General features: G+C 48.9%; 1 protein-coding gene across 1 annotated transcript in view; it reads left to right on the top strand.

Annotated features, from left to right (window-relative positions):
• LOC139229223 (SH2 domain-containing adapter protein F-like) overlaps positions 1-22,381 on the top strand; it is a 296,149-nt gene that overhangs the window by 226,208 nt on the left and 47,560 nt on the right. The window contains exon 6 of the mRNA XM_070860883.1: positions 14,659-14,778. Coding sequence (XP_070716984.1) covers positions 14,659-14,778 — 120 coding nt within the window. The remainder of the gene's footprint in view (positions 1-14,658; positions 14,779-22,381) is intronic.

The following is a 22,381-nucleotide window of genomic DNA, read 5'->3' as shown; positions in this document are numbered from 1 at the left end:
CATTGGGACCCACAGTAACTTCCATATCTAAATTATAAGGAAAGACCACTAAAGTCTGGCTTCTTTGGAAAGATTTTTCTGTTTCTTCCCAGGATGTGGTTGACGCTGACAAGGTCACATTTAATACCCATCCTTAGTTACCCAGTGTCATGTATCTCACATTACTGTATATAACTGTATCTTACCATGCTATACATGACTGTAACTGGATATGACCTGTAACAATAAGCATACCTTACCACCAGGGGTGCACTTGCAGGAGACACTCCATACCTGTCCCACTGAGGTATATAAAGGGAGGTCTCAGGCAAGTGCAGCACTGGAGAGCTGGAATTAAAGGTGCAGGTCCTGAGTGACCTTGACTTCAGCATGTGTCTCGTGTAAGTCAGTACATTAGAGTCAGGACTTAACACCCAGAGAGCGTAAACAGTCTATCAAGTACTGTGGACTGCAGTCACATGTAGACCAGACCAGGTAGAGGTGGACATAGCAAACCTTTTGGACTTTTATGACAATCCAGCAGCTTTCATGGTCATTTATTCTGGCGCTAGCTCACGAATTACCAGATTTATTGAGTTCAATTTCACAACATGCTATGGTAGAAATGAAACTCATGGGTCGCTAATCCAGTTCAATAGCCACTGCACTACCTTAACTCTGAGAAGGCAGATAGATGGGCTGATGTATCAAAAACAGACATGTTTGTTGAGCCTATTGACTTTGTCTTGGGATGCCAAAAAAGGATTCCCTCTAATCTGGGATCCATTTCCCTCGGGCTTTGAGGCCTTGTGGAGGCCATGAAAATAAATAACATGAACGTAAAAGAGACAGGAATCTAAAGGAAAAATGTTTAGCGAACAGCAATAAACACAAATAGGGAAAATAATGATTTATGTTTTAGATTTGAGGTCATTCAGGTTCGATGCATGGGAAAGACGGAGCCATTACCGTCTTAATGTGCTTCACAGAAATGGACGTGAAGTAATTTAAAAAAAACACATCTTCATTCAATGAGCTTCCAGTTACACTAACCCACCATTAGAGCGATTTGGGAAGCAAAATTCACGAGTGATATGGCTGTTTCACTGTGCCTGCAATATAATATAACGTGGAAGGTGTAGATAAGGGTAAAATAAACAAGCTATTAACTTGGGACAGTGAGCCCATAATTAGAGGACAGTGTTACAGAACTGACAAGCCTCGAGCAAGGCTAGAGGCTAGAACAATAACAAGTTTATCACAGGATAGTGGCGATAAAGAATAAACCACCAGTTGATTTGGCTTCTTTAAAATGGAGCTGGATCAATTATCCGTTGAAAATGGGGGTGAGGGTGAAGGCTTCATATTTTAAGATTTCTTTTCCTATTTGGCCTTGGCGGGGTCACAGATTAATTTACATCAAGATGATGCCACTGAGTTAAATTCAGTGCATATGGAATTCATGCACACAGTGCACAAGCTATCTGGGAATGTAGACTAGACCCAATAGCCAGGTTTAGATGGCGAGGCAAACAGAATTGTGTTTCTCGAGTACCTCGTCAGTTTGAGACAGTGGGGTTCATTAGTATATTACAGCCTGGAACTTGAATGTAATGCCTTCCCTTCTGAGCACAGTGGGAGGGGTTTCAGCTAAGCAGGCCATATTGGTGACAGGGGAACGGTAGTAGTTTCGATTGACTGTGAAATGAGCCAATATGGATACCGTAGCCTATTGGTAAAAGCAGTGGATTAGGATGCCAGAAGTTGTAAGTTTAAATCTCATCATAGCAAGATGTGAAATTGAATTCAATAAATCTGGTTATTTGTGAGTTGGCACCAGATAAAACACAATGAAAACTGCTGGATTGTCATAAAAACCCAACTGGCACACTAATGCTTATCAGCGAGGGACCTACCCGGTCTGGTCTACAGGTGACTGCAGTCCCACACTATGTAGTTCACTCAATGCAACCAGAGGTGAGTAATAAATTGTCGCCCACTTCACAGAATCATTTTTTTTTTTTAATTGGGTTACTGTAATCTTTTCCAAAGTTTGAATTTGAAACGATCGTTAAGACAAATGCCGTTGCTTTCTAATTAGTTAACGGGGGACAGAGAGCCTCCGGGTTGAGATAAGAACACATGTAAGAGAAAGGTTAATGCCAGGTAGTTTCAGAGATCACTCATTTGTAAAGTTAGATTAGCCCAATAATTGAAAGAATGGCTTACTTTGCTTTTTTTCATGTCAAGAGGAGCAATATGAAATACATTGGGGGAGAAATTCGGTCGTGCCTCATTTTGGGCAGTAACCCGGGCGGAGCGGTAATTTTATCGCCTTGGAAAAGTTTACGCCCTCAGCCCATTCGGGCGATGTGCTGATATTGCACGAAATCAGCTGTTGGACACCAGAGCTGGGGGGGAGGGGGCGATAACAAATGTTTGGTCGGTAAATTTGGCGGATCCATTGCACATGCGCTGAACTCCCAGTCAGACCCCAAGAACAGCTGAGTCTTAAAGGCATGGCATAGTAATGCCCCCATTAAAGTTTTAGAAATAAGTTTCTCTCAAGCTCAACTGCTATGTCTGTTTGCCGTTGCAAACTCGGAGGCTCACGCACCGTGCTGTGTGTAAACGTTGCACTGACTGTGACCTCCGAGGGAAATGCTTCCTCATCCCTTTAAGTAGCCACCAGTTAATGGCTCTGCAAGCCTGGACCCACTGTTTTCCAGACGTTGTTCTTGACAGCTGTTAAATGAGGCGGCCGCACCTAATTTTCCGACCGGGGTGCAAGCGTGGGCATTGCACCAGGACTGACCTCAGGATTGGAGCGATCGTCAGCAGCCCGGCACTACTGGTGTGCGCCCCCGGTGAGCCTCTAATGAATTTTTGGTCAGGGCGCCAAAAGCTGTGCTCCCGGTCGGTGACCTCTTGCGCTCACATTAACGTCCCCCTGGCCGCTAACTGAGGCATTAGGCAACCGAAAATCCAGCCCGTTGAATTTCACTGAAAACTATAATCTGGTTAGTTCTGGATTTCGTGTTAAATAAACAAGCTTACTGGGCTCAAATTGGCCTCGTTCCTCTTGAGTGTTTATCATTCCATCTTCTGAAAGGTAAGAGACATACATATGAGGTGCATTCAAGATGATAGTATCTAGTACATAGAATAAAAGGTCTTATTGTTGCAGCATCAAGGTCACATTATTGTACAATTAGATATTGATGCAGTAACGGTAAACTCCTGATTGTAAGGGATGTGGGGTCCACTTACCAGAGAGTCTGATACTGAAAGTGAGAGAATATCTAGTACCGAACCAAAATTTGTAACCGAGTGTTACAGAAATATTAATAATAAAATGTTCTGCGGTGTTCATCTGGCGCTATAGAAATATAAGTTAAACTTCACCATTAACACCTGATTCAAGGAGAAGAGAGGTCTATGGAGAATCCTTTCCATTCCATTTCTTTCTCCCCACTCACCATCTCTGGCTGTAAATAATGCAGGGGCGAAGTCCCCGTGTCAGAATTCAGCATCTTGGGAGGAGTGCAAACCAGACCGCCACCAGCCTTTTCCCTATCAGGTGCTGACGGACTTGCCGTGCATTTCCAGAATGATTTGATCGTAAACACCTGTAATGTTTATAGTGTGAGATTAGAGAGAAAGGAATGAACTGGAACAGAAAGGAATCCCCATATTGTGCGCATCCCCTTAAATCGGGCATTATCTGTGAAGTTGAACAGAAAATAGCATTTCTGTAACATCCCTCACACAGGCAAATGCCATGGGTGCTTTATGAGGGGTTTGAGGTAGGAAGTAGGGGAATGTATGGGGGAGACTGAAGGCAAAGTCAAAGAGATGGACATTTAGGCAAAATTTTAAAAAGAGCGTGATATTGAGGCATAGGAATAGGAGGCCATTCAGCCCCTTGAGCCTGCTCTGTTATTCAATTAGATCGATAGTGATCTGAACCTCAACTCCATTTACCCGCGTTAGCTGCATATCCCACGATATCCTTACCAAACAAAAATCTAATGATCGCAGTTCTGAAAGCTACAATTGTCCCAGCAAACATAGCCTTTTGGGGAGACAGGTTTCCACTGAACTTTGTGTGAAAAAGTGCTTCCTGATTTCCATCCTAAGTGGCCTAGCTCTATTTTTAAGGTTTGGGTACCTCATTTTTAATTTCCCCACCAGAGGAAATAGTTTCTCTGTATCTACCTTATTGCATCCTTTTAACATTTGTAACATGGTGGGACTGGGAGAAAATGTCAGAAAGGCAGGGAGGGTGGGGCTCTAAATATGACATCTGGTGGTTACCACATTTTGCTCGCCTTGGCGGTCCCTGATATTATCGGACGAGGCCAAGAATCGAACACGGAGCTCAATTAATTTCTTTGCTTTAAAATGTTAAATCTTTGACCTAAAATGTCTGCATGATGGGACCGCATGGTTTCTCATGAGAGTTAAGGGCTGACATTGTAAATTATTCATTATGGTGAGTGACAGAGCATTTTATTTAAAAAAATGTAGCTACACATGCGGAATAAATATGTATTTTAGTCAAATGGAAAAAGATATAGTATTTGTACGTTTTTAAAGGGGCTGTTCCCACTATGATGGAGAGTAAGGATTAACTATCTGCAGATGTTCAATAGCATTTTCTCCCGACTTATTCAAGAGTCCAGTTTCACAGGCACCAGTCTGTACCTCGCTCAAGTGCCCATGAGCATTGGCAGTATATTCAACTGCAGAGGGCTTCACAGCCAAGTCCACTCCTTTTTTCACTCAACTTCCTTATGCTTACTCTTTCTAACAGGGGTTATTGGATGACAATAAGGAGTGGGGGTGGGGATCCTTGGCTGATTTCACCGTCCCCCATCCACCGCCTTGCCAGTTGCAGGACCACGACTGATATCCGGGTTGAGATCAACTAACTCAGCGTAGAGTAGGGATAAAACCCAGTGACTCGCTGGAGAAACTCACTGAGCCATCAGGGGAACCCCATTTTGTCATATTTTTTTTAAAATAAATTCTTTCTTCCTTTCTAACGAGACATTAAACTAGATGCCTGGTTGGGTGTATATAAAAGATCCCGTGGCACTATTCGTCAAATGGGCGTTCTCGTGAAATCCTGGCCAACATTCCTCCCTAATCAACACCATCAAAAACTGAATAACTGGTCATTCATTTAGGCACTGTGTGCCAATTAGCTGCTGTATTTGCCCACATAACAACAGGGACTACACAAAGTAACCCTTTGGCTGTAAAGTGCTTTGGAACATCCTGGGGATTTGATATTTCTTTTCCTGTCTGGAAGCTGCTGACTTCTGCTGGGGGGTGGGGCTGCACTTCAGAGATGATTGAACTCGGCACTGATTGGACCTGGGAACCACTGGCCCTGCATCTATCACTGCCTGAAAGAGATGAAGAAGGTGGGAAGGGCTCATCCTCTGAAAAGACAAGATAGACTTGCATTGATGCAGTTCCTCATCACCAGTCTTCCCGTTGAGCTGCTCGGCCACGCAGCGGCTTTTAAATGGAAAAACCGCGCCTGCGTGGAAATCTGAATGGGCCACACAGCCCATTAAAGGGGCCGTGCACCCCCAAACAAATCAGCGGTAACATTGGCCATCACTCCTCTTTGATGTAAATTGACTGTTTTGCAGGCAAACGCCAGCGGCCATTTTGCACAAACAGCAATGAAATGAATGGCCACTTAATCCGTTTTGTTAGTGTTAGCTGAGGAAGAGATATTGGCCAGGAGAGCTCCCGGGCCCCTCTTCAAATAGTGCCATGGGATCCTTTGCATCTGCCCACAGGCACTGCCTCAGTTTAACATCTCATCTGAAAGGCAGTGCCTTTGACAGCGCTCCAGTCTCGGACTGGTACTCAAACCCACAACTGTGCCAAGCTGAGGTTATCGGCTGCTGTGTTAGGGCGTTTGTTCCACATGAAGAATTTCCAGTTTGCAAGCCTAATTTGCATGTTCTTTGCGCACCTTTAATGATGGTGTGGAGAAGGGCCAATAGATTTGGACACAGCGCCTGCCGCTCCCCTCCTCGTAAATGGACCTGCCGCTGTGTAACTATGTAAATGAAAACTGATTGCGTTATTATAAAACCAGCCTGCTCATGCAAAGCACAGTGCCTGTTGCCTGGATATCTTAGCACCGCTTATTTGGCAGAGCAAGCCGAACATAAGACTGGGCGCTGCTCAGGATCTTGATGGTCTTTCTAAGCCTCCACTTAATGATGACAACTGACAGTATTGTGTGTTGCTGCAGTTTAATAGCAAACAGAAAAAATCCCTCAGCCAACTCATGCAATTATCCCCAACTTCTCTTTCCTCACGTCTCCGCTCCTGACAGCGGTCTCTCACCATGAGGGCATTTTACTCAAACGTGATTGACACCAATGGGTTTATATGATGTGGGAATTCTTTTTGAAACGATGTGCAGAAATAGTTCTGTTATTTGTTCTCCTTACAAAAGATGTGCACTGTCACAACGCCTTATTCTCAGAAATGCCTCACGGTGCTTCTCACGCACACAGTGATCGGGAATGGTCTCCGATATTTGCCTCGAATCTGGCGGGGTAGCAGAAACATAGAAAATAGGTGCAGGAGTAGGCCATTCGGCCCTTCGAGCCTGCACCACCATTCAATATGATCATGGCTGATCATGCAACTTCAGTACCCCTTTCCTGCTTTCTCTCCATACCCCTTGATCCCTTTAGCCATAAGGGCCACATCTAACTCCCTTTTGAATATATCTAACGAACTGGCCTCAACAATTTTCTGTGGTAGAGAATTCCACATGCTCACAACTCTCTGAGTGAAGAAGTTTCTCCTCATCTCGGTCCTAAATGGCTTACCCCTTATCCTTAGACTGTGACCCCCTGGTTCTGGACTTCCCCAACATCGGGAACGTTCTTCCTGCATCCAACCTGTGCAATCCCGTCAGAATTTTATATGTTTCTATGAGATTCCCTCTCAGTCTTCTAAATTCCAGCAGTATGCACAGCGGAGAAAATCAGACGGCTGGGCTTAACCACCGCATCCCCTACTCCAATCTTACCTTTCCTTCCCCCACCCGCTATAACAGCGGGGAGTGGGTTCAGACTCACAGCCCGTTTCCCACCCCACCTGTCCCTCTCTGGGGCCACCTGGTAACTGGGGCAGTCCGCAAAACGGCCGATTGGAGACCTTCGTTCCCTCCAATTCGCTTATTTGCTGAGGCCTTCGGTAAAATAATTCTTCCAGTCTTTGGGGCCTTGTGGCCGCCCCCCACTTTAAGTTTTCTTCCCGCCTCCCCACAGCAATACCTGGATTTCCTGGGGGCCACGAGTGGGCTTGCTCTTTCTAGTGGGAGCCCGCCATGAATATTTAATGACCCCTGACCCAGGAAAGTGGCAGGATCGGTGGGGAATGGATGGTGGTGTAAATACTGTTCAACCCTGTAGGGACAGGATAAGGAACATTCCACCCAGTCAGTTTCTTTGACTGTTGTAGGTAAACATTTCAACCATTTTGCACACAGCAAGGTGCCACAAACAGCAATTCAATTAATGGCCAGTTTCTCTGTTGTTTGATGGTAGTGTTTGAGGGAGAAATGTTGGCTACACTGGGAGGACTCCCTGCTCTTCTTTGAATCGTGCCATGAGGTGTTTAGCGTTCAACTGAACCCCCAGCGCAGTCATCGTTCTGACTGCAGGCATAGTTGCAGATGAGTGAGGCAAATGCAGCAGTCATTTTGTACATAGCAAGAGCCCACAAACAGCAATGAGATGAATGGCCAGCTAATCTGTTTATGGCAGTGCTGATTGAGAGTAGCATGTTCACCAGGAGAACTCCCCTCTCTTCTTGGCATAGTACCATGGGATCTTAGCAGGTACAGCAACCATCTGCACGTGCGTCCAGTATCATTATCGAAGCTGTGCCTCCTGTGCACTCCTCCCTATAATGTATTTGCTTCAAGAATTCGTAGCAACACGTTGCTATTAAGAACTAGTTGGTTTATTAGCAAAGGCTTAACAATCACACTACACATTACCAGTTCATCCACCAGGCTCACAACCACCTGCCTCATCGTGGATCCCCTGAACCCAACTGGCTGGGGTTTTATTGAATCTTGTGAACATCACGTGACTGGCTAAGCCACTCCCAACTTAACATCTCCACAAACCTGTGAACATACTCACAGGTGCATACATGACATTCACCAACTATCTTAATCTGCCTCATAACAAAGGAACTCCAGTATTAAGCATCTCAACCATTGTTATCTCTTACAGTGTATGGTGCGGATGTGTTCTGTAGTGACAGTGCATGGTACATATCTTCTACTTCTATGTTTTTATTCTAAGTGGTTTGAAAGGAAAAATTGAGATGGATGGTTGTCAGGTGTCTGTTTTTAGGTGGAGATGACCTTGTATCATCCTGTATTGGTCAGTCGATAGTCTTGTAACTGCAGGTGCAGCGTGTAGGCCCCGACCTGCGTGAGAACACCAGCGGCAGGTCGGGGCCATAAAATGAGCAGTGAGCGGAGGCCTGGGAGCAGCGTGGAGGCGTACCACTACAGGGAGCAGCACGAGCTGCGATGGTAGCGAAGAATGATGTCATCAAGGTCCAGGTCGGTGATTGGAGCATGGGCAGATACAGCAGGAGCGGCGAGGTCGGGGCGAAGGAGCGGCGAGAGACTGTGGAGGGACGTGATCAGGGCCCAGGAGAGACGTTAGTTCAGGGCCAGGGGCCCAGGGGCAGCACAGGTCAGCCCACACTGCGATATGTGTGCGTATTAGGCCCGTTTAGCAGAGCAGGTCTCCAGTCATCTTGGGTAATCCTTGCCACTGGACCAAGACCTAGCTCTGTCAAGCCCGTGTGGTGCCTGGCGTGCAACAGCCACCACACATTAAAAAAATCCACGCACAGGCATCTTCCACCCTTCAGGATATAGTTCAGGACTTGGAATATTAGGTCCTTCATTGAAACACCTGTGAACTTATCCTTTTTTGGCGTGGAAGCAAGACATCCTCGTTTCGAGGGACCGCCGATGATGATGATGAACTGCAGGTGTCACAGAGATTGATGCAGTGACTGCCTGCCCTGTATGGTATGTAGTACGTTTGCTGCCTTTTAAGAGGGGAACTCGGGTGAAACAGTTCTGGCTCTGTCCTGGCAAACAGCATCATCATTGCCAGCTCCCGCAATCTCCCTGCTGCCTCCGTCTGGCAACAGACAACTGGGCAGCTGGGCAGCTACGAGGTTGTCGAAGCCCTGTCTTATCTGGCTGGCGCCCATGGTGAACACAGAGACGATTGGAGCCCGGCGGTGCATAAAGCCCCAGTCAGAGTGTCCATCAAGAAAGCCATGACTACACTGGGAGCTCAGCAAAGGAGAGCTTCACTGCAGAGGGCATCGGGGGCACCAAGCCTTCCATGGTGGTCTGCGTGTTGAAAGAAAGACGTGCATTTATATAGCGCCTTTCATGACCACCAGATGTCTCAAAGCGCTTTCTAGCCATTGAAGTACTTTTGGGGTGTAGTCACTGTTGTAATGTGGGAAACGTGGCAGCCAATTTATGCACAGCAAGCTCCCACAAATGTGATAATGACCAGATCATCTGTTTTTGTTATGTTGGTTGAGGGATAAGTATTGGCCAGGACACCGGGGAGAATTCCCCCGCTCTTTTTCAAAATAGTGCCATGGGATCTTTTACATCCACCTGAGAGAGCATACGGGTCCTCAGTTTAACATCTCATCCGAAAGACGACAGCTCTGACAGTGCTGCGCTCCCTCAGCACTGCACTGGAGTGTCAGCCTAGGAGTGGAGTGGAATTTGAACCCACAGCCTTCTGATTCAGAGGCGAGTATGCTACCCACTGAGCCAGAGCTGACACTAGCGTTGGTCAGATGCTCATGCAGCACTGCACAGTTGCGTCTTAATGAACTCCGCCATCGGCGCCCACTAACCGCTTTGCTCACGAACCGATGCCGAGTTACCAAACTGTGTTTGTGGGCGGGCTTTGTCCGCTCCGCAACCACTGGCTCAGCACCAACGTTGGACCTTTGAACCGGCACTCCATCTCGCAGTTTGCAACTCCTCCGAATCCCACTGCAATTGCTCCTCACTGCCAACCTGCGTTCTCCCAGTGCGGCCCGATAGCCCTGCCCCCGGGAGCGGGCGTATGCGGGCTGACGCTTGTCAAGAGTGAGTGGCGCGGTGAGACGTGTGCGGCGGAGCGCGCACTGCCCTCTGGTGCCACCTCTTAATGGCGAACTATAAGATCAGAAGCACACAATGCTCCCAACGAAACATCAACTCAAACACAGCTTACATGGCAAGATATTGTGTGTGCTGCTGTAGGTCACTGTGCACTGCGTTTCAATGGATGAATGAGTGAGCGAGTGAGGGACAAAACAAAACAAAGCATGGGACTAGCCCTGAGCTGGGAGGGTGGCCTTTGACTTCCCCTCCCCCTACTCCCATTTTTTCAATTGCTTCCAGACAAGTATTCTGCGAAGCTGTCTCCTCTGTGCGCAAAGCGTCTGGTGCTTACCGTGCCCTCCTGTCTGTAGTTGCTGGTAATTGTCATGTGCATTCTTCTCCTGCAAATAGATAGGAAAGGGGCCTGCGTTAGATTGAGGAAGATGAAAGGTTTGTGTTAACCACGAATGCAAGCTAACACCTACTTTAGCCGAGTCTGTGAGCATGCAGCGGGCTTGTGTGGGTGGCCTGTGTGTGGTTTACAATTTGTCACACCTCGCGGGTAACACAGTAAACACATAAGCGTGGCAGCTCGACAAGAGGGGGCAACAGAAACATGGGTAGCTCGTGCATTGGGAAGTAGATGAGTCGTTTCCCGAATGCTGGTCATTCGCCCTCTCTGATGCTATACCAAGCTTTCAGTGAGGCAACATTGTACAAGTATAAGACGTAATAGATTCTGAGGGGGCTTGACAGGATAGATGCAGAGAGGGTGTTTCCCCTCGTGGGGGAATCTAGAACTAGGGGGCATAGTTTCAGAATAAGGGGTCGCTCATTTAAAACTGAGAAGAGGAGGAATTTCTTCTCTTAGAAGGTCGTGAATCTGTGGAATTCTCTGCCCCCTACTTCTAGATTCCCTGAGAGCTGTGGAGGCTGGGTCATTGAATATATTTAAGGTGGGGATAGACAGATTTTTGAGCGGTAAGGGAATCAAGAGTTATGGGGAGCAGGCAGGGAAGTGGAGCTGAGGCCAGGATCAGATCAGCCATGATCTTATTGAATGGCAGAGCAGGCTCGAGGGGCCGAATGACCTACTCCTGCTCCTATTTCTTCTGGCCGAAATTGGTCATCCACCCATTTCTCGGCAGTATGCCGGTGGTATGTCGATGTGGGGGCGGAGGGGGTGTGGGGGGGGGGGGCGGAAATCGCTCCTTGGGGGGGGGGAGATCGCTGTGGGGGGAGATCGCTGTGGGGGGGGTAACAGATCGCTGTCGGGTGGAGGCGGGGAGGGGAAGAGACTGGTAAGTGGGAGAGATTTTTTTTAAATTACAGGTAAAGATGCATAACACCGACTGAAGATCAACTTAAAACCACCTTTTCCAGGGCGGTCTGCAGGGTCAGCGGTATGTCGGTGATAAGTCACCAATTTGGCAATTTTGGGCAGTATGTCGGCGGAATGCAGAGGCGGACGATGTCGCTGATGAATTTTCCGCTGGGCGGTACGTTGGTATTTTCGATCAATTTGCCGATTTTGGGCGGTATATCAGCGATCCGCAGGCAGTATGTTCACCAAATTCGGGTCCCTTATGTTCTTATGTAAGATGGGTAACTTGCGGTAACACTCACCTTTCAGCACCCTGTAGCTGCCTTGCGCACCTGCTCTTGTGGTCGCTAACAGGTGAAACAGCACCATCTCTTTCCATCACCTCCACCTTCACTCATTTCACTCTGCTCTTTACAGAAAAGGACTACCCTTCTGGTCAACACCTCCTGCAGCAGGACGACCAGAGTTGCACGTTTAAAAATATGTCCTTGCTGCATCTAGCTATACCCCTCAGCAGCAGTGTACCTTTAAGTGAGCCAGCAGCCCTTTAAGAGCTGTCACTGCCAGACAGCCCACCTCCTGAATCCTGACCCACCCACACGCACTGTTCAGTTGATGATCTGACCTCGCAGTAAGGTAAAAGGTCGGTTTAGAGCACTGTAGGCGCACGCAGCGCCCCAACATCAGCGGCCATGGGACAACTACATCCGGACCATTTTACTGGCCCCTGCATTCCAACAGTATCAACAAACTAGCCATCGATTCCTGTTACACAGGAGCACAGGCAACTTGAATAGTAACCACTTTAAGAAATAACGGACCACAAAAATGTTAGTCCTCGCCCAGTCCGTGTTTACTGCACTACACGTCGGGAAGGGCACAAAATGGTCACCAAGGTGAACCAAGTCTGGGCACCAGCCTGGAGCAATGAAATTTGCAGTCGAAATGGCACCATCAGAATTTGAAATCAAGGTCACGACCTTCAGGCAGTAATCACCTCGATCGCCATCTCTTCATCCTAGGAAGATGTCGGCTAATTAATTCGGTTTTCTGTATCGTGCTGAAGACCCAGAAGTACAGACAGGTTCATTAATCACTGTTAGCTGCTTCTGACTGATTTGCTAATTAAGGAGATCTTGCATGTAGAATATATTTAGAACCTCCTAACAGATGTATTCGATCCCAGCTTTTGGAAGCTGTATTACCGTATTGACTTGTAGAGAGGGTGCACCTTTGAAGCAAAATAAATTGGCACAAAAACTTGCTCTCCTGTCACCTGATCCTTGCTGATCCACATTGGCCCCATATTCTCGAGTGCAGTGACTTCAAAGTCCTCCTCTCGTACAAATGCCTCCAGGCCCTCACCCCTCCTTACCTCTATATCCAACTCTACACTGCCCTGCCGCACCCCACACCTCAGTCTCTCAGCTCTGGTAGGTCACGCATTCCTCCTCACACTGCACTGCCAACATTGGCACAGCCTTCAGTCACCTTAACCCCACACCCCAGAGCCCATTCCCTAAACCCCTCCAGTTTACAACATCTCTCTCCACTTACAAAAGCCTCTTTCTTTGTCACACCTTTGTACACCGCTTCTAACCTGCCTCCCACTCTTGCTCAGGTCATGACCCCCAACAATGAAGCACCATGGGATGGTTTGCTTCATTAAATATGAGCTGTTATTAGCAGTACATTATATGCAAGTAAATAGTAATTATCTTTTTGCCTGGGGCATGGCTGGGGGGTTGGGGGGGGCGGTGTGGGGGCGGGGGGCGGGGGGGTGGGTGGTGTGCAGGAGTGAGCTATGTTTGGGTTGCGGCCTACATCCAGGGGTGGCCTACATCCACCTAAATATAGTACCTAAACATTTCATTTGTAGGAAGTGATTTTTTTGGAGTTTTTTTGTCATATCTCTTTATCTGAGGGCGTTGGCCTGTGCTGAGGTGCGGTTTCACCAAGCCAGGTCGCCATTCCCCATGCGTGACCCTAGTCAGTGCCAACAAAGGACTTAACGGTGGAGTTTATCACAGTCAAGGCCAATTCTCCTCGCCAGAAGTGCGCACGCATGCACTTTTTTAGCAAGAGTCACCAGGGCAGCTAATGAGGAGCAGAAAATCTGGCCTAGACCGAGGCCAGGAACGCTGAGGCCAGTTGTAGCTAGCCTGAACTACTGCCCAGCAAAGGTTAGCACAGATCAGCAACGGTCAGCAAAGGTCAGCACAGACCAGCAAAGGTCAGCACAGACCAGCAAAGGTCAGCACAGACCAGCAACGGTCAGCACAGACCAGCAAAGGTCAGCACAGACCAGCAAAGGATCCTGGCACCTTTCTGGTGCTGTAACACACAGTGTATTTATCCACTGAACCATCTGGTTGATGAATGGATCAAGCACCGTCACGGTGACACTTACTGTCCAGGCCCACACATGAAGAATGATCACTTGGGTGAGGTACCAGAGGGTGGCTGGGATAATTGGGACTGTAACCCAGCCCAAATCCGCAACTTCCAGGGGTGGAGGAGGGGAGGAATTAATGGGGTCACATGTGGCACATGTAGCAGGGCCTCACTATCGGGGGATACTGCTGTTTGAAAGAAAGGAAGGAAGTGGATTTACATAGCGCCTTTCACAGCCTCAGTACGTCCCAAAGCACTTCACAACCAGTGAAGCGATTGTGAAGTGTAGTCGCTGTTGTAATGAAGGGAACCCGACAGCCAATTTGTGCACAGCAAGCTTCCACAAATGGCTGCGAGGTAAATGACCGAATAATCTATTTTTAATGATGTTGTTTGAGGGATAAATGTTGTCCAGGACACCAGGAGAATTCTCATGAGATCTTTTACATTCACCCGAAAGGGCAGTTGAATGACGGCCTTGTTTTTGCAGGTTTTTGGCAAGTTGACTGCAAAAGAAAGAAGGAAAAGTGCATTCGCTGTCTGAAGGTCACTCTCTCTCACACTGTGCTGTCGCTCACTCCACTGTATTCATCATCTCTCTCACCTCCTTCATCATACTCCTGCTCCTTCCCTCACATTCACTCGCTTGCTCTTCTCACATCCAATCTCACCCTATCATGCTCTAGCTCTCTCTTTCACACTCACTCTCCCTTGCTCTCTCAATCTCAATCTATTTCTTTCCCTTTCTCTCTGCCAGGTGGTACCATGGTGCTATCAGCCGAGCAGAAGCTGAGAATTTGCTAATGCTGTGTAAGGAGTGCAGCTACCTGGTGCGGAACAGCGAGACCAGCCGCAACGACTACTCCCTGTCACTGAGGTAAGCACTGATCTACCACCTTTGGGGGAGGGGCTTCGCAAAATGCATCTTCTCAGAGCAAATGTGTTTGTTTTTCTGGTTGAGGAAGAAATCAGGTTAATTAATTGATGTTCTGTGACATACTAGGAGATAATTCTCTGCTGCCTCTTCCCCTTTCTCCTTTTGTCTCTCCTCTTCCTGTCCTTTCCCCTCCCCTTCCTCTTTCCTCCATCCTTTTCTCTCTCCTCCCTTCCCATTGCTTCTCTTTACCTGTTATGTTCAGAATAACTCCACAAGACTGTATATCGTAAGCTCAAACTGTTGTGACCCTGGTCTCTTTATTGTAACTCCAGAGTGAGGAGGCAGCATGGTAGACTGCCTTTTATACCTGTTTGCCCGGGGTGTGCAGGTGACCCTTGGGTCTCCCACAGGTGCGCCCCCTGGTGGCAAGTCTTACACATTGGTAATATTTGCATACATAACATTACCCTTTTCTCTCCTCCCCTCTCGTCTCCCCCTTTCTTTCCTCTTCTCTTTCCTCCTCCCATCCATTACCTCTTCTCTTTGCCCTCCTCACATCTTCTTTTCTCCTCCCCTTCCATTCCATCTCCCCACTCCTTTTCTCTTTGCTCTCTCATCTAATTCGCTCCTTCCCTCCCATTCCCACTCCTCTCCCCTCCTCTCTCTCCTCCCCACCCATGCCCTCTCCTCTTTGCGCTTCTCTCGTCCTCCTCTCTCCTCACCTCCCGTTCGCTCTCCTCTGCTGTCCAAGTCCTGCCGCAGTCCTGAAGTTGTTGCTTTCTCTGTGTGGTATTCCTTTGCCACCTGATTAGATTTGTACAAAATGTTGCACCTTTTCAACTGTGAAGTTGGCTGATGGCACCATGTCTGTCTGGCCGAGATTGCACAGCAGCACAAAGAACACTGGATGTCTCTGTATGCACCACTCCAAGAGAAGGCAGAGTTTCTATTTTGGATTCCCTGGTTGACCCCCAGCTCTTTTATGTTTCTGCTTCACTGGTTGCAAACCTGTCGTCTCCCTGATGAGCTCAGCCCGATATTCTGACACACATGACAGCCTGTCTTAGAACTGCGAGGAGCCTTGCCATTCGCGTTGCTGTGGCAACTGTTAACAAAACGGATACCCTCTCTGACATGTGATGTATGTTATCATCTGATAAGGAGATCAACGTGGTTGCTCATAGCAGCGGTGTAATCAGCATGTCGCCATTCCATTATAAATGGGTTATTGGCGAATTAAGAGCGGAGGCCTGCTAGACATTGAGTAAGGATAAAATGGCAATCCAAATCGGTAATCGCAGTAACTGTCAGTAGCAGCCCTGCTTTGTGAGTTTGTGAATTAAATTAGGTACCTGAACTCACTGAAATGCTTTGTACACAGCAACCCTTTTATACATGTCTGCCTTATCACACAGTTGCCAACATCTAAATAATATATCTTTTTCTTACTGCACTGCTTTAGCGTAGACCCTTGCTCTGTCCTGTTTAAATGAGCAGTGTTCCTTAATCGTTGCAGCAAAATCACTTCAATCGCAATGCAATCAATTAAATCATCTATTTACAAAGTTAGCCAGTGACTCCTGCTGGAAGAGGCTGGGGATTGTGGGGGTTGCTAGGTGAGGAAAGGATTGGGCCTGGTTGTCATGGACCACTATAGTTGGATAGCCTGACGAGCACTGTTGTCAAGTTGGAAGTAATCCTAGAGGTTTGCTCACTTCACGTGATGCTTGCAAACATTACTGCCTTTACCTTATTAAGCTGCATGTGGTTGAGTATCTTTGCTCATGGTTTCACGCCAGCGTCTGTTGTACAAGACGTTCCGAGAGCCAGGAGGCCACATGTGACCTCAGCGATACGGGCCCAAACCACAGCTGCCAAATGCAAACGCGAGGCATGCGCTCTACTTTACACCCGGGTTTGCAGTCAGCAGCGCCTGGGAGATTCGTGTTCCATTCCAAGAGACTCCCAGGCAACCCGGGAGGGTGGGCAATCCTAACAAAAGTAGGACCCCCTATCATCACATCAGGGGGGCTTCCACACAAGAACATGAGGTCTCCTGACGTGATCTGATGAGTACTTTTGAAGCATAAGAGTGACTGAGGCACCAGTAACGTATATGGGCACCTCCCTTTGACAACCATATCTCTCTGTAATGGCTGTACAGACTCAAGCTCCCTTTGTAGGTGAGCGGTTTACTGGTGACTTCAGCCAATTTCCAGGCTGGGCCGCCGCATGCTGCTCCCTCCAATGGCCCCAGTCCCGGCCTGCAAGACCATCAGCAGGCTGGGTCATTAGAGTGGGCAGCGTGCGGCAGCATGCCACTGCAGGGAGCAGCGCGTGTTGCTGCAGGAGGGCGAGGGCTGCAAAGCCAGGTCGCTGATTGCAGTGCGGGCAGGCACGGCAGGAGGGGCGAAGGAGCGCCAAGAGTTTGTAGTAGGGGCGTGAGTCTGGGGCCCAGAAGAGGCGAGGACCCAGGGGCAGCACGGGCCAGCCCACACTGCGATATGTGTGCGCACTAGGTCCATGCTGCAGAGCTGGTCTCCAGTCGTCTTGGTTAATCCTTGTCACAAGACCTAGCTCTGTCAAGCCCATGCACACTGGCCACCACACGTTAAAAAATTCCAAGCACAGGCATCTTCCACCCTTCAAGATGTAGTTCGGGACCTGGAATATTAGGTCCTTCATTGAAACACCTGTGAACGCATCCCTCTTTGTTGTGGAAGCAAGTCATCCTCGCTTCGAGGGACTGCCTATGATGATGATGGTGGCTTCAACATTGTGTAAAGTAAATCATGCACATCTCCCTTGCCAGTTATTGAGCTTTTACCACACATTGATTCTGTTTACAATCCATTTACATGCTGCACCAATATCACTCTTGCAGTCGAGTGCATATGCTAAAGTACGGCCATGTAGCGAGCGAAAGGCTGGGTCTGCCGTGCCTTTAGTGTGTGTGAGACCCAGCACCAGCACCGGCACCGGGCGATCTGGGCACATGAGCAGCCGCAATCCAGGACCATCGGAACCGGGCCTTGTTGGGACACAGGAACACTCTCGGGTCAAGAGCAGCTCCTCCGCGGACCAACGGCGCTCAGCACACCTCAGCCGCAACGGCGCGGGTCTCGACCCAACATCACATTCTGTGGCTGTGGCAGAACTCCAAATCCTCCGTCGCTCACAAGTATTTTCGGGAACTCATGTCTTAGGAGGCCTCACGGACATCACATCAGCTCCCACTTTGAGCAAGGCCCTGAGACATCACGGGGCGGGGGATCGCTCCTACAACCGGTAATTTAAAGGCAGTGTATTGGGAGCTTTACTCTTTATCTAACCCCCGCCCCCCCCCACCCCCCCCCACACTCTACCTCAACCTGGGATTGAGAGGATTTGGAAACTGAGTAATGAAGTCCCCTATCGTTGACACAGCTCATCTCGATGAGCATAAAATTCATCCAATTCTTTTTTTTAATTTGTGCTTCTGGATTTTTTTCATCGGACTGTGTTTTAAATGTTAAAATGACATTTTTGGACTTTTTGGATTTTAGGCTCCTGGATGGGAGCCTCATCCACCAGCAGTACTTATCCGAAATCCAGGCCATTAATAGTCAGGTAATTGCGCGCAGCACATCCTAAATTTCCAAGATAAGCTTCAGGAGGATAACGCTGAACCATCCCAATAAAATAAAACCAGGATATGCCGGAAACACTCAGCAGGTCAGGGGGCATCTGTGGAGCGAGAAAGTTAGGGTTAACCTTTCAGGTTGATGACCTTTTGTCAGAAGCAGGAGAGGTTACAAATGAACAGCTTGTAATGAGGAACAAATTCAGGCAAAAGTGACGGGGATGAAAATAATAGAATGATTAGATGGCGGACAGGAGCTGGTTAAATGACAGATAAGAATTGTGTTAGAAAAGGAGGCAATAAAATAAAATGGAATAGCTTTCTCTCCCAAACACTCAGATCCCATTTTATGTCGAGAAAAACGGAATAATAGATTGGAATTAGTCATCCCACTTATAAAAACATTCTTACTGTATGTGTACATAATGTTCGTACTGGCACTGAGAGATGGTTTGGGCTGATTCATCTGGAGTTAGCAGTTAGCAAGTTTTGTGGACTGGTTCATTTAGAAAGTGATCCAATATAAAGTGAACATTTTATAAAATCATTCCATACCCTCAGTGCCAATTTGCTAGTAATTCTACAAATAAGGGGGGGGGGGGGGCAGAATTGCCTCTTTCTTTAGCCCTGTTAGTGCCTCTGGGGGGCGCTTAGGCAGCCCAATGGCGTTTTCGCCCAGGGGAGGGGGAGCGCCTCTGGGGAAATTGCCCCGGAGGTTTGGGGGACGTGATCACGGTCGAGCGCACCCCGCAATTAGTGCCCCGAGCTGGAGCGCAACCGGTGATGACGTCATCGGCGTACGCAGCGACCCCTTTGCGTCCAGCGAGCCGCGAGGCAGGCACGGGCGAATGTCAACGCCAGCTTTGCAATCCACGAAACTGGTGGACATCTGCCACCGGGGCACCCCTTACAAGGGAGGCCTTTAGCACACCTGGCCGCCATTTCTATTTGTCGGCCGACTCTTGCATCAGCCCGACAGTGGCGGCCCTCGCATCGACATGGCCGCCATTGGGTGGGTACCGGGCTGCTGGCCCAGTCACTCACCTCCCTACTGGCCCAGTGACGGTGACCAAAGGACCTGGAGAGTGTGCCTCAAAGGAAGCCGACGCCGGAGACAGCGCTCCGCTTCCTCTGAGGGGCGCACGGACCAATCCTGAGTCGGGAGCGGGACTTCAGGGCCGGGCGCAGGATGTCCCGGCCCCAGAAGGTTACCACCCCCAATCGAGGGGCAATTTCCAGCCCAAGGCATTTTACTGAAACCTTGCGGCGAAACCTTCCACAAACCCACTGAGAGTGATTGCACTGCGGCTGAGCGACGCTTCTGTCCACCACTACAGGCTCACCAGGACCCCATCCGAAATCACAGGGGTGGGATCATTCAAATAATCGTGATCGACCCGTGACGCTAGAGGCACGGGCAAATAAGCACCCGTGAAAGGCAGCAGAATATTCACGGGAAAAGGAAAGGGGTGATAATATAGCCAAAGGCTCCCCAAAGCTTATCCACCACCTACAAGACATAAGTCAGGAGTGTGATGGAATACTCTCCACTTGCCTGGATGAGCGCAGCTCCAACAACACTCAAGAAGCTCGACACCATCCAGGATAAAGCAGCCAGCTTGATTGGCACCCCATCCACCACCTTCAACATGAATTACCTCCACCACTGGCGCACCGTGGCTGCAGTGTGCACCATCTACAGGATGCACTGCAGCAACTCACCAAGGCTTCTTCAAGAGCACCTCCCAAACCTGCGACCTCTACCACCTAGAAGGACAAAGGCAGCAGGCACATAGGAACACCATCACCTCTAAGTTATCCTCCAAGCCAAACACCATCCTGACTTGGAAATATAACTCCATTCCTTCAATATCCCTGGGTGAAAATCCTGGAACTCCCTCCCCATCAGCAAGGTGTGAGAACCTTCACCACAAGAACTGCAGCGGTTCAAGAAGGTGGCTCACCACCATCTTCTCAAGGGCAATTAGAAATGGGCAATAAATGCCGGCCTTTCCAGTGATGCCCACATCCCAGGATTGAATTAAAAAAACACTTTGCTCACTCTCTTAGTTATATCATCGCTGGATCAAAATCCTGGAACTCCCTCCCTAACAGCACTGTGCGAGTACCTCCACCACACGGACTGCAGCAGTTCAAGAAGACAGCTCACCACCACCTTCTCAAGGGTAATTAGGCAATAAATGCTGGTCTTGCCAGCAACACTCACTTCCCATGAATGAATTTTTAAAAAGGCAACCATTCCCAGGAGCACACGGGAATGTTCCCGAATTTCCCATCTAGCCAGTCCACCCTGTCAAGGCACAACAGAGATGCCCCTTGTGGCACCGGAATCTTAGAGCAGCACCTGGCCACTCCAAGAGGGGAAACCCTGCGAGCTTATCAGCCAAAGACGGAGGTCAGTAAGTATTTTTTGCCCCACAGGAAGCCCTGGCCAACACGTTTTGTAGGCCCGCAACAGAACCCAGGCCTGTATTTGGACAGTGTGGGATCTGCTGGACAGAGGAGGGTTCTAATGGCAGGAATTTCCAGTTGCTCCAGGAACGTCCCCTGACATGCGGCCAGAGTACTGCTGGGACGTGTGAGGCAGGTAGAAAATGCAGACACTGACCCCTCCCCCCCATCCCACCCCCCCCCACCTCATCCTCACCCAGCCCCCAGCCCCCACCCCAGCAGCTCGACCTAGAGTGACCAATCCTCCAGGATTGTTCCGGAGGCTCCACAAATTGAAGATCAATCCTCAGGACAACCAGAGAGAAAAATCATCGGGTAGGATTTTCAGTTTTTTGCCGCCCCTCCGAGCGCCACGAAGGGCCAACAATGGCGGCGTAAGCACTTGTTGCCCGGGTGACCAGCTACAAGCGCCCCGCCGCGACATTCAGTGCCAGGTTTGCGGGGGCGCGGAGCAGTACCGCCTGGGAGAGGCGAGCCTGTGTCCAATGCCCCTGGCTGTGGTACCAGCTCAATATTTGGATGGGGCCCGCTTGGTACTGCCCCGTAGCACCCCCTGGTGGGAACGCCAGTGAAAGCTGCCATTCCAAACTGTACCGGACAAAGTGAGCGAAGAAATGTCCACCTCAGGTAAGTGTGACTCTTTTTTTATTTTTTGTATTTTTGCGATTTATATTGGGGTCATGTCAGAAATGTAGTGTGTATGTTTTTTATTGGGTTTTTTTTCAGGTTTTGTTTTCTCTGCAGAAGCCTCTGTTAGGGCTCTCCCAGGCCGGCTGTTTAGCTCAGGATTTTCAGTGGCACAGCCGGCCTAGCGCCCTAAAAGAGGTGTGGATTGCCTCCCGCAGCGCTGCGCTTCACACTCAGGGCCCAGCTGACGAATTTTGCGGCGGCAGGCGCAAACCATTTTCCGCGCAAAATTTACCGCTCCTCCCGGGACACCGCCCGCCGCCTCAGAGGTGCGACCGAATTTCTCCCCCGTGGACTTTCTGTGAACACTTTTATGCATTAGTTATAAAAATGTTAGAGCTGGCGAAGAAAGGTTGTTTGAGTGGGCGAGGCGCCTGGAGAGGAGGTGATGAAACCTCCCAGAGCTGCGTCCAGCCAGAGTTGGGATCTCTTCCCTCGACCCCGGCTTAGAATTTGTAAGTGAAGTGACATGCGGCAGAGAGCCGGAGGATTTGAGTTCCGTGACACAGTCCGAACCTCCACCCCGCCCGCCCCAACTCTGCATGAATTCCGCCCCGGAGCGGAATTTCCAGACCAAGCTGTTTTTTAAATCCCAGCTTGCCGTCCACACTCAGCGCTGTATTGATTTAAATGAAAATAAAAGTGGTTTTCAATTCGGCCTGCAGGAGCTCAGTCCCGCTGCTAGGAATTGAATGGCTGCTTCGATGATATCATATTTTCTCCTTCTGATTGTATGAAGATAGATGGGTAGACGGAACAAAAATCCATAGTACATTCCTGGTTGTACTGCTGCAAGCCATTGCAGTCAAGACACATCTATTA

The sequence above is a fragment of the Pristiophorus japonicus genome, chromosome 18 (assembly GCF_044704955.1).
Source record: "Pristiophorus japonicus isolate sPriJap1 chromosome 18, sPriJap1.hap1, whole genome shotgun sequence".
NCBI lineage: Eukaryota > Metazoa > Chordata > Chondrichthyes > Pristiophoridae > Pristiophorus > Pristiophorus japonicus.
This window is presented reverse-complemented; position numbering and strand designations above follow the sequence as displayed.